The 15,294-nt window shown below is 41.9% G+C and overlaps 1 protein-coding gene across 2 annotated transcripts; it reads left to right on the top strand.

Annotated features, from left to right (window-relative positions):
- Nucleotides 1–324: 324 nt before the first annotated feature.
- On the top strand, nt 325–14,558 carry LOC110978298 (uncharacterized). Of its 2 annotated transcripts, none has more exons than XM_022233193.2 (20): nt 325–388; nt 752–878; nt 3,661–3,888; nt 4,303–4,480; nt 5,067–5,194; nt 5,571–5,822; nt 6,137–6,256; nt 6,588–6,821; nt 7,319–7,432; nt 7,626–7,753; nt 8,048–8,191; nt 8,375–8,774; nt 8,867–9,057; nt 9,604–9,780; nt 10,347–10,474; nt 11,332–11,431; nt 11,643–11,808; nt 12,416–12,482; nt 12,637–12,907; nt 13,491–14,558. In XM_022233193.2, the coding sequence occupies exons 1-20, from the start codon at nt 347–349 to the stop codon at nt 13,731–13,733; spliced, it is 3,438 nt and encodes a 1,145-aa protein (XP_022088885.2). In that variant the 5' UTR covers nt 325–346; the 3' UTR covers nt 13,734–14,558. The 2 variants fall into 2 exon arrangements, with proteins under 2 accessions (XP_022088885.2, XP_086988630.1); XM_087132504.1 differs by lacking the exon at nt 325–388 and adding an exon at nt 416–560.
- The last annotated feature ends 736 nt before the right edge of the window (nt 14,559–15,294 follow it).

Raw genomic sequence — 15,294 nt, 5'->3', positions numbered from 1 at the left:
GACAGCTTTAGGTCCGAAGTCTGTTTTTCTTTATCTTCTGTTACTGATGCGTAAATTTACCTTTCATAAGAAAGTAATCCCAAAAAGCCTTTTTAACACAATGTTCCAATGTTCTCTTCATATAGTATTATGCATTACACGTTCCTTTGATTGCAGCCCCCTTTTCCCAATTATCATCATTAATTTACTGTTACTTCCCGAAACGAACACCTTTGAATACATTACTATATAGTAAAGAACTAACGTGCGCTTGTGAATCTACATACACGAACAGTGCCGACCCAGAGTCATATGCGGAACGCGAGCGACATTTTTTTTAATGCTATAGTGACCAATCAGCGAGGTAATGCTGGTATTCATGATGTCAGCCCACTTCGGGGTTTCCTGTGTGAGTATGCTCCATTAAATATTTCCCTTCGATTGAATGTTCAGTCACCGTACTTTTCGCAGTCGTTCTGGAAAAACCAGTGTGTCCAGTTGTAGCTGCAGTGGGGTTTTTCTTGGTCAGGAAACGTCCCTGCCGCCATCGAACAGCACTGTCATTTCCGAAATAGTTACTGGTAGGCCTATGTTTTGTGATTCTGTCCAGGGCAAAAGAAAAATATGGAAACTGCAATGAGGAATGCTTACCACGTATTTTGTAACAGAAATATAAGGTGTGGTGTTACTTCCTTGAACTTATAATTTATTCGGTTCCTTCTGTGAAAGCGAGACTGTATTCTCTTCTGATTCTGTCGGTGAAACTGCACAGAAAATCAACACCCGTTCGCCTTGCACGATGGATTTCGTTGAGCCTGTAGCTTCGAGTCAACGATCCATTTTGGTCTTCGTGTACTTGTTCGCTATCGTCTGTGGCTTTCAAACCACCTCGGCAGCTGGTAAGTTGTGTCATTTGGGGCAAATGCTTTCGCATTCGGGAGTTGGGAATGCCAACCGCGCCAGATGGAGATGCATGTACGTACATGTATTATGGACGGTCACGACAGCGTGATTCACGGCGTGGTGTACGACAATGAAGTTGTTCACTCATTGCAAACGGGCTTCGTGCCAAAGAATTTTCCGCTAACGCATGTTAGGTGAAATGACTTTAAAAACTGGGGAAATCTCGCGTGAGCAGTAATTCGACGACTAGTGAATGCCTATAAGAATAGACACCAACTGTGATGGCACAACTTCCGCATAGCGTTGCAGACGCGTGCGTTAAATGCATCTTTGTTGAACAAGGTGTTCTGATTTGTACGGCGAACGTCATGTCACCCACCGTGACGGATGGCTCCGTCCTCAGATACCATGGCTGTTAGCGTTGTCAAAAAGAACAATTCGTGCGTGAAGCACCTTAATTTCCCTTTGTTCTTATTTTCTTTTGTATTTTTGGTTGGAATTATGTATGTTTTATTTTGTGTTAGGTTGGGGTGTCTGTGTATTTGTGTAAAGCATTTAGTGGTTGGCATAATGTTGTAACATGCATCGTGGCATTTCTCCACCAGTTATGACATACATGTATATACAAGCAACGACAAAACTCGTCAATAGCTTCAAAGTGGAAACAATGGGCACCACAGAGGGTTTGCGCACCGAAAGTTTGTTTAAAGACCATGTTTCCTCATAGCTTTCCTTTTGAGATATACATATACCTCTTTTGGGAAGTTGCGTCACCTAGTTTGTTCATACTTTTTGCAGCACAGGGCATAATTTTTTTTCAGATGTCCTTTCGACAGGGAATTAATTTTAGACGTTCTGAAATACTAGTCAATAGCATACAGATTACTACATAGCCAGCAACTAATTGTCGGTGTCATAATTTTCCTTAAATATATTCATATACGTCCACTTACGTCGATTCAAGTTCAGCCACTATTTGACAAAGATCGTTTGCAATCGCCTTTAGGCCTAATAAAACGTCGAAATGTCAAGAATCTCATGAAGAGCGATCGACACTACAAAGAGCATTCGCCAACGCAACTATGTATATGACGCCGTCCACGACAGGACCAACACCAAGGAATCTAGCTTTATAATGTGTTACATTGCGTGCCTAGATTTTGCCAAAACATTTGACAGCTAGTGTTCCTCGATCCGTGAGAAACGTCTAGTGTTTTGACAGCCGTCAGCCTTTGAGACAGATTATGAGTTTCCTTGGTGTAATTCTTCATGGGGAATAGGCCTATTTTTAACGGATTGCATTGAGTGGTGTCCCTTAAGAGGAAAATTTTTGGCCCTATTCATATGAATTATTTCTATCAATGATAAACAAGGATATCCAGTATTAGATTACATGCCGCGACTGTATAACACCGATCAGTGGATTCTATACACAATTGTATCAGGAGGAATATAAACATTCTTGGTGATCAGTAAAAATCGTACCGGTTGTTGCTTGAATTCAGCATTAGCAAGTGCAAAATCATTAGAATAAAAGAAAACACCCTGCAAGAAAAGCATGGTGAAAACTATCCTGGTATTGTGACTAATTTAAAAAGATTTTACATTTGGAATTACCAGGGTAACGAAATATAGAGAAAGTGCAACAAAATGTTGGGTTTCATTGAACGGTCCTTCTCAAACTATATTCTTGCCAAAATAAAAAAAATGCTTTGCATTTAAGGGTTTTGTTAATCATGACGCCTGACTTTTTGTCAAAATGAATAAATAATTCAGATACAAAAGGCCAGGAAGTTTGCCGCCTATAGACCAAACTAAAACCTTTTTGCATTTTGTAAGAAAGCTTGAAATGGCTGTGTAGCCGTTATATTGTGCTTTTTTTAATTGATCGTAAAGTTATGTTAGAAACATTGACTGGAAAAAATACTCGTTCAAGTCAGTGTTATGCAGACGCTTGTACCACTGTATACCTGTCACCATATTACTCGGATTGTTGAGACATGGAAAAGTGCATGTGAAAACCAAATCACATATCACGGATTTCTAATAATATTTTTATTAGAATTCAGCGTGAATTCATCGATCATGAAAATCCACTACAGATATTGGGTAGGGCATTACTACGACTATACCTCAGTAATGCCACAGTGTGGGTTGTCTTTTATAGGAGTAAAAGGCACGTATCCTAGGTCAGCAAAGAACATTTCCTGACATTAAACACAAAACGTCGCGGTTGAAAAGCACGTTAAAAGCATATAAAGAGCAGATTTGGGGTTAAAAAGCACGAAAATAATAAACAGTTCAGTCGTTGAGTACTGAGACTTCAGAAGCACGAACACTGTCCGTCGCCTTCATAACGAAAGTGATAAACATTGCGACTTTCACCACTCATCGAGCACGATTAGGCCTATCAGCTAAAAAACTACACTATGTCCGTGTCGTGGTTTAAGAGATTTGTGTATACTCTTCAACTGCCCAAAATAAGTTGTGTTAGTTCACTGTGGAGTATAAGACTTAAAGGTTTTCATGGTGAAAGAAACTAGATCTATAGTAAAGATTGCGGTAACACCATGTATTTATCTCTTCTTTGAGTATGTGTGGTTCTTCAGAACCACACATACTCAAAGAAGAGATAAATACATGGTGTTACCGCAATCTTTACTATAGATCCACTTTGGAGTAGTTTTTAACTGCGTAGTGCTTATACTTAACACAATTATGCAGTCACGGATTATGTGTTTGCTTTTGAAGTGTTGTCAAATGAACATTCTCCTACAGATGGAAACTATGATCTTGTGTTGGTGGCCGACCTGAGCAGACGCGAGATTTTCGTCGCCCCGGCGTTGACCTTCAACTTCACACGGATCCCAGGTCTTGCCATCCAACCGTTAGACGTAGACTACGACCCCGTTGATGCCATGGTGTATTGGACAGACGGTAGGAACGCCATCAGCCGTGCGTTTTTGGATGGGTCTGGATTTGAGGTTTTGTTGTCTGATCTTGAAGGTAAACACATTCTCTCATGCTATACTATCCAAAAACGTGTTTGTATTCACTGATATAGGCCTTTATATTGAATCGTGTTTATAACTCAACCGTAGATTTACGCTTAAAGGTGTTTGTTCTTTTCGCTCCTTTTGTTGTTTGGTACCGACTGGTGAGTTGCAAAGAGAAACTGACGTTACAAATAGAGAACAAATAACCTGACTGTTTTTCACGTAATCAACCCGGCTTTTTTAGCCTAATATGTGATTTTTTGGTCGATGTTTCCGGATTAATACTAAGTTTTTGACGCAGGCCGCCTACTCTTTTGGCAAAAGACGGGGACCTAAACATGAAGCCGTCACAATATTTATTGAATTCCTGTGTCTTGACTGGTGTTGAGATGATTTTGAAATCGGCCGTTTTCCTGCATATCAGCTCCAGAGGGACTTCGTCTAGACATCGTGAATCGTGTAATATACTGGACTGACAGTGGCAGCGATCTGATTGAGAGAGCTACCATGGACGGCCAGGACCGATCCGTGGTCGTCAACCTGACTCATCCGTCATTGGGCGACGTAGAGCCGAGATCAATAGTTCTGGGCGCTAACAACAGGTCATTCAGTGCCTCGATTTCAAGTTGCCATATTTGTCCATTACAAAGACAGGAAAAAAATGTGTTTCATATTTCACTATTGAAACACTCCTCTGACCTTTTTTAATCGTCAATTTGTATTAAATCCAATATCAGTATGCTGCCGACAAGACAAAATTGGCAAAATACGGCAAAATGGGGATATCCAGACAGGACGGCTTTAGGCCTAAATATCTCGTCTTTCTGACACTACAAGTTTTCATCCGGGCAAAATATAAAATGTCTTCTCAGTTTTGCTTCTGATAATTCCAATACCCTTGTAGACAGGAGATCCGTTTTGTGCTGTTTGCGTGTTTTCTTGACCGCCTCTGAAAAGGGAAAACTACCTTCCAGAGAAACAAGCTTGCTCCTGGTATACAGGTTGATTGCCGTGGACGAATGAGAAAGGGGTGTTTGTCCTGTATAGAACCTCTCAGAAAGTAATTTTAGGAAAATTATTTTTGTTTGTTTATTTATTTGTTTACTTATATTTCATTCTTTGGTTATCATCTTGCCAACAAAGTGCTATAACAAAACTGGACATTTCGATTGGTTTTTTATGACTTAGGTATCTTTACTGGACTGACTGGGGGGTCAACCCGAAGATTGAACGAAGTGCTACCGACGGATCTGATCGACGAGTGTTGGTGGACACAAATCTCACATGGCCAAATGGTCTGGCTTTGGACCCCCAAGGTGATAAGTGTTGTGTGTTTGACTGTTGATATTGTTTGCTATCTCTCATTCGTACATGAACCTGTTTTCCTTCCAGAACACCAGACTAGCCATCTAAATGTTTATCCTCTCAACTGAGAACATTTTGTTCAGCTTCTTCACTTGGCCTTAAAACTTGTGACACTCGGCAGTAATTAACACGTTATATACATACGTGCCAAACGGCATGCGGCGTGTCTTTTATAGTTTTAGTCACATGCGGGGGCTCTCTATTTAAGCTGCATATCACCTGTGGATTCAAGCCATGGAGCTTTTAATAGCTCCATGTTCGAGTAAAGTGGAAATTGAGATAGCTTTCGCGCGCACGATGCTTAACTTTTACATGCACCGTACACAGGACAAAGACTGTACTGGTGCGACGCCAGCACACATCTCATCGAGTCATCCGATCTGCTAGGTGGTGATCGTCGAACGCTCCTAAATCTCCCCGTGGACTACGAACCTTTCGACATCGGTGTGTACAACGGCTGGGTATATTGGACAGACTGGGCCTTTAGGACAATCGTTCGTCTGGATTCCATGCTTACAAATGTAACTCGCCATGGTTCAAAAAGCTTTACAAGAGCTGGCGGACTTCGAATTTACAAAGGTAAGTTAATGAGTGTGAGAAATTGGTCCCCATATGATAATCCTACCATTTTCAATTTCATGGAGATTCGGAAGTGTCGAATCTCAAAGGACGAACGTAATCTATGATGATCCCATTCATCTGGTGACGCACAACTGGCGTACTTTTTTAATGCTACGCTCTTTCAGTCACAAAGCCTGATGATCACTCACAAGTATGGACGGTAGGAAAAAAGCTCACAAGATTTCGACCACACTACATGACCAGAGCTGTAGGCATGTTTGTTTATTTGAAGTCTCAAACTCTCCTCCTGCTCATCATGTTTTCTTTCTCAGACATGATGGAGGACCACACTTGTCAGCAACTAATGCCTTGTCAGTACGGTGGGCGTTGCCGTCAGTATTCTTCCCACTATGAATGCGTGTGCAGAGATGGATTTACGGGCACCAACTGCGGTATCTGTTTTTAAGTTCATTGTGCTTTTTTGGTATTGGTGTGTTTCTTTGAGTATTTTGAATTCCCACGAAAAAATTTAGTCCGGATCTGCCCTTGATCTTACCACAGTGTTGTGATTATTTTTAAAGACCTACACTTTACCAAGGTGAGCAAATGTTGACTGACTTGTATGTTGAGCTTCCAGCTCCATAGATACCCCCATCCCTTTCGTGAATGCTGAATCCATGACTTCATTGCGTCACAGAAATCATGTATTTTCCAATTTAACCGTTTTGATCGATGACAGTTCAATTGCTGATTTTTGTTTCTGTTGTATTCTGGTATCTTTAGAGCTGGATCTTGTCTGTCCGGCCAGTTTCCAAGTTTTGGCCCAACCAGGGTTTACAGAAACCCATGTGAGCTGGAAGGAGCCGGTTTTAACCGGCTACGATGGACCAAGTAATGTTACTTCCAATGCCACTCCTGGTGCCGTATTTGACATAGGACTGCACGAAATTGTTTACCGCCAGAGGTTTGAATCGTACCAAATTTTGTTACAGTGTTCTTTCACTGTAGAGGTTGTAGGTAAGTCATCTGTTCCAAGTAATTTACCACAGCCAAGAAGATAATGAGCATTCTGTTCATCCTCATCGCAGATAAAATCAATTTGCTTGATCTTTTACAAATTGGAGAGTGCCAACTGCATGTTGCCAATATTAAGGTTAAGTATATGAAGGAGAATAGCTATCATCATAGGCAAAATGTAATATTTTTGAGGACAGACGAGCAAGCGTGCACCGATGAACTTCAAAAAAATATTTGTTTTTGAGCCAAAAGAGAGGAATTCAAATTGGTTTTCCATCAAGTTGAGCTTCTTAGAATCCCAGCTATCCGATTATCCAGCAAATAGTTCACTTTAGAGTTCCAGATTGATTAATTCAACGAATACAACTTTAATCATAAATTGAATAGGATATAAATAGTATGAGAAATAGATCCCTTTGTTTGATTTAGGTCATATTTAGTTGTTCTAGGTGTCATTTCTTCCTAGCATAACCATTTTTCATGACTTTTACGCAAAGGTCGATGTGCATCGAACACCACTTATGAAGGCCCCAGAACCCTCACGTGGCTTGCAACAATTGCAGGTTTCACAGCAAAGTCTGTTGAGAGATGCCAGCTTTCAACGCAGAACGGTAATGGATTCAAGAAAATGTGTCTGTGTTTATTAGTGCATCGGTCAACGATATTTTGGTCTGTATTTCCTCTATGGAAAATTGTCACGCGAAACTGCACTGGTTTATTCCACTAAGTTGAGGTATTATAGACATTCAACAACCACGAACTAAAGTTTTATCATTTATTCTGCTTGCCTGCCTCAAAACGCAGCTGGTCAGCCTCTTGCTGTGAGGAACTGCTCAGTCGTAGGTCCGCCTGTGTTCTTTCAGTGGAACACGCACGAACTTCGTAGCTGCGGTGAGGCAAAGAATGAGGTCACCATTCAAGATGTTACAGAGGTATTGCAACTTAGTTTTGTTTTATAAATGTAACATTTCTAGAAGAACAGCTTCAGTCATATCTGTTAGACTGTACTTTGAAACAGCCAGCTGATCCCAATAATGGATGGTCAAGAGGTTGACTCATCTACACCTGTAAGCAGTACTACCTGAACAAGCTTTTAAACTTGTTCTCATAAACCTTCAGAAGGTACCTGGTATACAGCGTCTATTCAATTAAGTGGATAAAGGAAGCTTTTAAGCGTGCATATACACCCACCGTTGAATATTTGCCAATGTCAATGTTACTGACAGGTTGAAGTGAGTCAAGGAAACGTGGTTGAAGTGGCCGAATTTCTAGCAAACCAGACCTCGGAGTCAACTAAGGATGCCGAAGATGTGCGGGCAGTTTCTAAAATTTTGGAGAACATTGTCCAAGTTGAGTCTGGAGACGTTAAGGTAACACAGGATATCATTCTTCAAAAAAACGAGTACAGTTTCCCCTTTGCACTTTTAGATTTGTTGTTTGTTTTTTCTTTTTTTAAGAAACCTCTTGGAAGGAAAAGGGATTTATTTGAATATGAAAAATTGCCATTTGGTTAACCTATTTGATTTACGTTTTTTCCTCCTGAATTTCTGAAGGTAACGAGATCAGTGGTAAAGACTGTGAGTAACGTCATTCAGAGCGTAAAGACCGCTCCCGATCAATCTGTTGATGATGTTGGTAGCTCGTCTGCCATCGTCCAGTCTGTGGAGACTCAAGTCTCCTTGACGCTTCGGCAGGAAGGTCAGGTCAGAATACAGCAGGACACTGTACACGTCGAGGCGGTCAGTCTAGACCTCAAGAAGGCCAGAGGCGGATTCAGCTTCGTGTCCACACCACAGTCTCCGGGTCAGCAAGATAGTTCAGATGGACGACAGAGAGGCACACTTGCTGGTACCGAGGTTAAGACATTTGAAAATGCCAGTGACATACCGAAGGATGTGGTAGCTGCCATTCGGTTACCAGCTAACATTGTTGATTTGCTTCAGTCTTCCGATGGTAAGTGCTCTATGGAGATGTTTTGTATCCTGGTGTAATTTGCACATTTACTATTTGGGAGTTGCTTTAATTTTTGTTATTCCCTTTCGCAGATAACAGCTCCAAGTCTCTTCGAGCTAGTTTCATCTTATACGCAGACGATACTTTGTTCAAGTCAGCAAAGATCGAGGGTTATGAAGAAGTGAATGGCTCCAGCGTCCGTATTGAAGGAGCAATTGTCTCACTTAATGTGCAAGAGGTGGAGTTGGTCAACCTCACTGAACCTGTGGTTATTGAATTCCAGGTGAGATGTAGCATATTGACAAGTCTTTGCGTGGTGGAGGAGATCACTCTGATGTAAATGAACAACTAGTTCAATGGGGGATTTGAAACTATATGGTCAGCTTTCCAACGTGGACGAGAAGGCCTGCGTCGCATTTAGAGCATCCCACTAGGAAGTGTACAGCTGAATCTTAAACGAATATCGACTCCATCAGACACGTTCACTAGATAAAATACAGTCCGACTTTTTGACGGATAACGCCTCTTACTAACAATATTTCTGTTTTAAATTAAACGCTAAGTGTTGCCTTATTATGCATAATTATGTAGGAGAAAGAGATAGGTCTGGTCAGTTGTGAAACTTCAAACCAATAGTTTTACGGTGATACAGGACAAAATTTCCTGATTAAGCAAATCATTGTTATTTGCTATATAAGAAGTGTATGAAGAGGCCACACCCCTAAATGGGCACACCGTTTTGCAATGTTTTGACATTCTTTTTTGCATTCGCTTTAAGGGAACGAAAACAGCTTTCAACAAAATTGTTGTTCTCAATGCACACCAACAGACTCCTGCGATGAATGGAACAGAGAGGAACAGGACCACCATCCGCTGCGTCTTCTGGGATTTTGACCTGAATGATGGTGTCGGTGATTGGTCGACAGCCGGCTGTAAATTGTCATTTCAGACCGATGACAAAGTGTCCTGCCAGTGCAGTCACGCGACCAACTTTGCTGTCCTACTCGTATGTACCATACCTTATGTGAGCTTTCCCCTTAAATCATCACAGTGACTCGGAATAAAACCAAAGGTCTACCAGTATGACCACGGAACTCCCCGGAAAGTTGAAGCAGCAGGCATGCAAGTTTTTGTTTTTTTGTGTTTGTATAATTAATTGTGTTGTCTTTTACAAATGGAAGGTCTGTGCGATTGTGAAGAATTCAAGGCTCCTCATCACAAATCACATCAACAGTGTCATTACGTAGGTTATTACCGGAATATGGTGTATTATTTACGACATAAATTTCTGGTTCGCAGTAGCGATGCAACTACAGAACAAGACGTACCACGCGACACGTCGTGTGTGTACAAACATAGTGGCAGGATGGCGACGGTGCAGCGGGACGGCACGGTGCAAGGGAGCCGTCGTGCCGTCCCGTCGTGTAGTTGCGTTGCCTTGGGAGAGGCTTCAGAGAGGCAAAAATGTATACGTGTGTCGTGAATAATACACCATACCGGCAGGCGCCGTTGACATGAATGGAAAATGACACTCAACTGATATCTTTATCATAACTGTGAATGTGTTTCAAGGATGTAAAGGGCCAAGAACCAAATGGAAAAGATCCTGCTACAAAAGCGCTCGATGTCATCAGTCAGGTTGGCTGTTCCTTGTCGATCATAGCTCTGTCTGTCACGCTGATTATATACCTAGCTAACAGGTAGGTCTAACAGCAATACATTTCGTCATAAAAGAAGTCAAAAAACCCAGACCTATGCAGCATTAGAAATCCTAAGTAATCTTCTCCTCACATGGAGAGCAGAGAATACTTAAGCACCATTAGTTACAGTGCTTGTGTGCGTAAAGAGTTTCGAAAGTGTATCAACTGTATCCCTGCAGTGTTATTTTGGATCATTTCGTCAGTCGATCGAAACGTCTTTGTCTGTAACACTCTAACATGAGGCACAATTTCATTTTTGTTCATCAAATGGTTATGCTTCCATGGTATATATACTCGGCGTTTCTGTGACCTCCGAGGCACCTTAGTAAGCTGTAGTTGTATCTATGACCCCCAAGGCACCTTAGTAAGCTGTAGTTGTATCTGTGACCTCCGAGGCACCTTAGTAAGCTGTAGTTGTATCTGTGACCCCCGAGGCACCTTAGTAAGCTGTAGTTGTATCTGTGACCTCCGAGGCACCTTAGTAAGCTGTAGTTGTATCTGTGACCTCCGAGGCACCTTTGTGCTGTAGTTGTATCTGTGACCTCCGAGGCACCTTAGTAAGCTGCAGTTGTATCTGTGACCCCCGAGGCACCTTAGTAAGCTGTAGTTGTATCTTAATCAAACTGTAGAGTGTTCTGCAAGACCTGGGTATTTGTAATTGAGACATGACCATGGAACCCTGCTGAAACTGCACTCTCTGGTGGTTGCTGTTTTTGCAAAGACACTGTGGCAGATAAGTTTGCCGTTAGGACACCAAGGAAATTCACCCTAACGAGATCCCTCTTGAGTCTTGGGACAAGCCAATATCAAACTGTATATCCTTTTTAATACCTTATTGTTTTTCCTGCATCCCGTAGGAGGTTGCGAAGCGGCATATCTCGTCAGATTTTCATCCACTTCTGCATCTCGCTATTGATGCTGTATATTGTGTTCCTGGCTGGTGTTGACAATGCACAGGTGAGTTATGTTAACTTGGCAGCCATTATGCATCAATAACGACAGGAGTTCTGATTTTTGTCCACTTTGAGTTTTGCTTACCGTGCATAGTGAGTAAATGACACTGGTATATACTGTATCGAAGTTATGAGCAATTACACGTACATGTAATACGGATTGGATAACAAAATACCATGACTGACTGCCTCCTGCACTTTGTTAATTAAAATAGGGCTCTGGAGGTGGTTGTGTGTTTGTGGCCGCTTTACTCCACTATTTGACTCTGTCCACTATGATGTGGATGGCTGTTGAAGCCAGAAACATGTACATCAGTACGGTGAAGGTATTCCCAGAGAACAGGTCTCGGTACATGTTGAAGGTTTGCCTCGTTGCATGGGGTGAGTTTCTGTCCAAAATAAAATCCATTGACCCTTAACACTACGTATATAGCATTCTCACAAGGCTATGTAGAGTCCGATTTCTATACCCGTGGTAGAAAAAAGCGAGTGTTTAGAAAATGTTTTGGGAATAAGTTCAGAAAAGTAAAAAACCACGGTTAATAGTACAAGCAACACCAGCGCCAACATCACTATGAAATGGCAGACTCGATAGGAAATGGAAGAGGAAGATCAGCTTCCCATTCAAGCAACAGGCCTTGGTGTCTCCATCCTACTCTATGGGTGTGAGAGATGCACTTCAAACAGAGCTAGAAAGAATTCAGGACTTTGAAACCAAGTACATGAGAAGACTGCTTAGCATTTCCTACGAAGAATACAAAGCCAACGAACATGTTCTGAACACCGTCAAAGACCTGGTCACGGCCCCTGGTGACCCTGAGGCCCCACCCACGACTCTGAGAAGAGCCAAGGGTCTGAGCTGACCTGAGTGGGGAAAACTTTTTCCACCACTAAAAACTATTAGTTTATCTAGAACAGTTTTAAAGCCAAGTTTTTAAAAGCCAAAGATGTCCAATATTTCACTGTACTGCAATGTGATTGTTTTCAGTCTCTCCGTTGATTATCCTGACGATTACATTGGCAGCAGCAACAGATCACTATCAGAACGAACATTAGTAAGTTGAGCTTTTAAGGTTTTGTTTGGGAGGGAGTGCGGTTCCACTGCTGGGAGGTCAAATCTCATCATGTGGCAAATCACTTTATAGAAACGAACCAGTTGTGTTTTAAATAATAAATTTCTGCGTTTTTATTCTTTCATGAATTTGTCAGTTGTTTCCTGCGTCCTGGTCTGGTGTTGTATCTCAGTCTTCTGGTCCCGATTGGTCTCATCCTCATCCATAACATCGTCACCTTCGTCTTGGTCATGCGTAGTCTCCTGGAAGTCAAAGAGGCATCTCGCTCCCAGCAGATCTCCAAACGCCTCCAAAATGCAGTGGGTATCTCCGCCCTTATGGGGTTGACCTGGTGTTTTGGATTCCTTGCCATTGAAGGAGCGACCTTTACCTTCCAGCTCATCTTCTGTCTGACCAACTCCTTACAGGTGAATTCTAGTAATAGGAAATGCAATTCATAGGTTTCGTGTACACTCGTTGAGCTTGTTTTTGTGCGATGTCGATTCCATTCAGTGCACCTTGGTTAGTGGGTAATGATTCTCAGCATGAGCACCAACATTTTTTCTAGTCAAAAATCACAGATTTTGGCTTGTGGAAACGAGCTATACACTCTAAGAATGACCCAGCATTGGGTCCCTTCGGCGTGACCCTTTTCTGGGAAAAAATGCGACCCCCCTTTCGAGTCATATTTTACCCTTTAGGGGTCATATTTGACCCTTTCTGGGTCATAATTTGGACCGAATAAGACCCAATTCTGGGTCAATCTGACCCGGGAGTTTTTAGAGTGTAGCGTGTCACACAGCAACTACATGTAGATGTGCAGGGTGCAAGGTGCAGATCCAGTTGACTCTTACCTAGGCCTATTTAACTTGCGATTGAGCTCTAATCACTTGTGATGACCGAATAACTTCTGATTACGTGATTAAAACTTTGTCTGTGTAACCCACTTAATGTGACTCGAAATAGAGGAATAAACGTCAATTTCACCTGGAGATATTCGTTGTGTTTTAGGGTGTGATTGTGTTCGTGATGTTTTGTGTTCGACCGGAGGAAGTTCGTGCCGTGGTGGCGCCCTACTTCAGTCGTATTTGCTGTGGCTACGACTGTCGCCTACCGAAGCTGCGCCCCACGCTGTCCAACGACCTTCAGCTGACATCTGAATCAGCACCTTACTCCCCAAGTAACACACAAGCAACAAAATGTGAGTCCTTCACCGCGGAAATACAGGATTTGGGTCGATCGCCAGTCATCTGAAATGATTCGTCCTCGGCCTAAAATTCGTCTGTGATTCCAGTCGAAGCCTCTTGCAAAATACAATCCTAAAGCACAAGTCTTAATTGGACAAGCCTTTCTTTAGGGATTTTCCCGTCTTGAAAAACCTTGCTTCATCCTTTTTTCACAAATGATGCACGAGTAGTTTAAGCAGAAAATTAGCTATTAGGCTACCTGGATTTATAACATAAGCGGAATGAAGGGAACATCTAACTTCCTCAGGTGATAACACGTAGGTACGGAAGCCCGATCGTGCCAGGTTTCTAAAGTTCATATATTTCTTTTATTGCGAAATAACGCAATACTATTGCGAAATAACGCCGATTAGCTTGTTGACTGTGTAGGTCTACATGGGTAAAATAAATGAATTTTATATTTTTTTCAAAACCTAAGCCGTGGTCATTTGAAACAGTGTTATGATATAAACTGGCCATGGTTACATGATCTAACTTCCATTGTCGAAATTATGAAATACATCCTGTCGTGTTTAAAACATTTAAGTAAACCCACAGTCACCCTCATCAGGAAACCAACAAACCAACAATATGGCCCGCTGACATGCGGACTTTCACTACGTGACTTTCATGCCTATGAACCATGGGTTCAAAGCAAAAACAAGTTATTTATCTGGCTGCAATTAGTCTCCTGGAATTGAAAACCCGGCACCCATGTGCATTGGAAGTCCAATATCAATATTTAAATGATATCCATCATTAGCACTTTGCTGTCCAGGACTTCATCAAAATGTTCTCTCAGCATCAGGTAACTGTCATAACTGGTTGGCAGTTCGAGCGTTGGTCTGCACGTGTGTGCAATCGGTCGGCAAGAAAAGTCAGAGATCTGTTGAGTTAATATTAGCGATAACACTTTGCCAGTCATCGAGTCACTGCCTGTACAGAATCGCAAAAATACACCCAGTGTGTCTAAGCTACAGTTCTTCTGGTACTGCCTCAAGACATCAACTGTACGTTTGTGTTCTTTTGTGAGTTGTTTTGGCACTTGGAACAGTTTGAGTACCTCTTTGTTGGAAACTGTCAGATCACCGAACAGTTCTGGTAAACCCCCTTCATTCAACAGAGGCCATAGGTACTGTTGCAGTAGAGAGCCACAGCACTCACTAACAAAAGCCGTTTTGTGGTACACTTCATGCTGAGCTACCTCTCCCAAAACATCCGTTACTGTATCTTTTCTTGGCACCGCCCAGGCATTGTAGGTTGAAAGGACTTCTAGTAGGTCATCTACATCTACACCTTCAAAGTCATTTAAAGTACTTCCATAAATTTCCTTGTCCATTTCTGACAGAGTTGACAGAACCTCGGCCAAAATGTCTTTGACTGAACGATCTAGCATGTAAATCCACTTATCAAGAAAGACTCGAAATAAGAGGATAGGGAAGTAATCTTCCTGTTTGTATCCAACTATCACAATCTTTTCCACAGAATCCCATTCAGCTTTTTGCATGACGTGTGAGGTGATAGGAACATCTCTTACGAGCATCTCTAAACACACCTCAAGAGTCTTGTCCTTTCTCATTTTTCATAGT

The sequence above is a fragment of the Acanthaster planci genome, linkage group LG02 (genome assembly GCF_054643075.1).
Source record: "Acanthaster planci isolate LZ-2023a linkage group LG02, COTS_SCS, whole genome shotgun sequence".
Taxonomy (NCBI): Eukaryota; Metazoa; Echinodermata; class Asteroidea; order Valvatida; family Acanthasteridae; genus Acanthaster; species Acanthaster planci.
The sequence above is the reverse complement of the archived record's forward strand: the minus strand, read 5'-3'. Positions and strand labels throughout refer to the sequence as shown.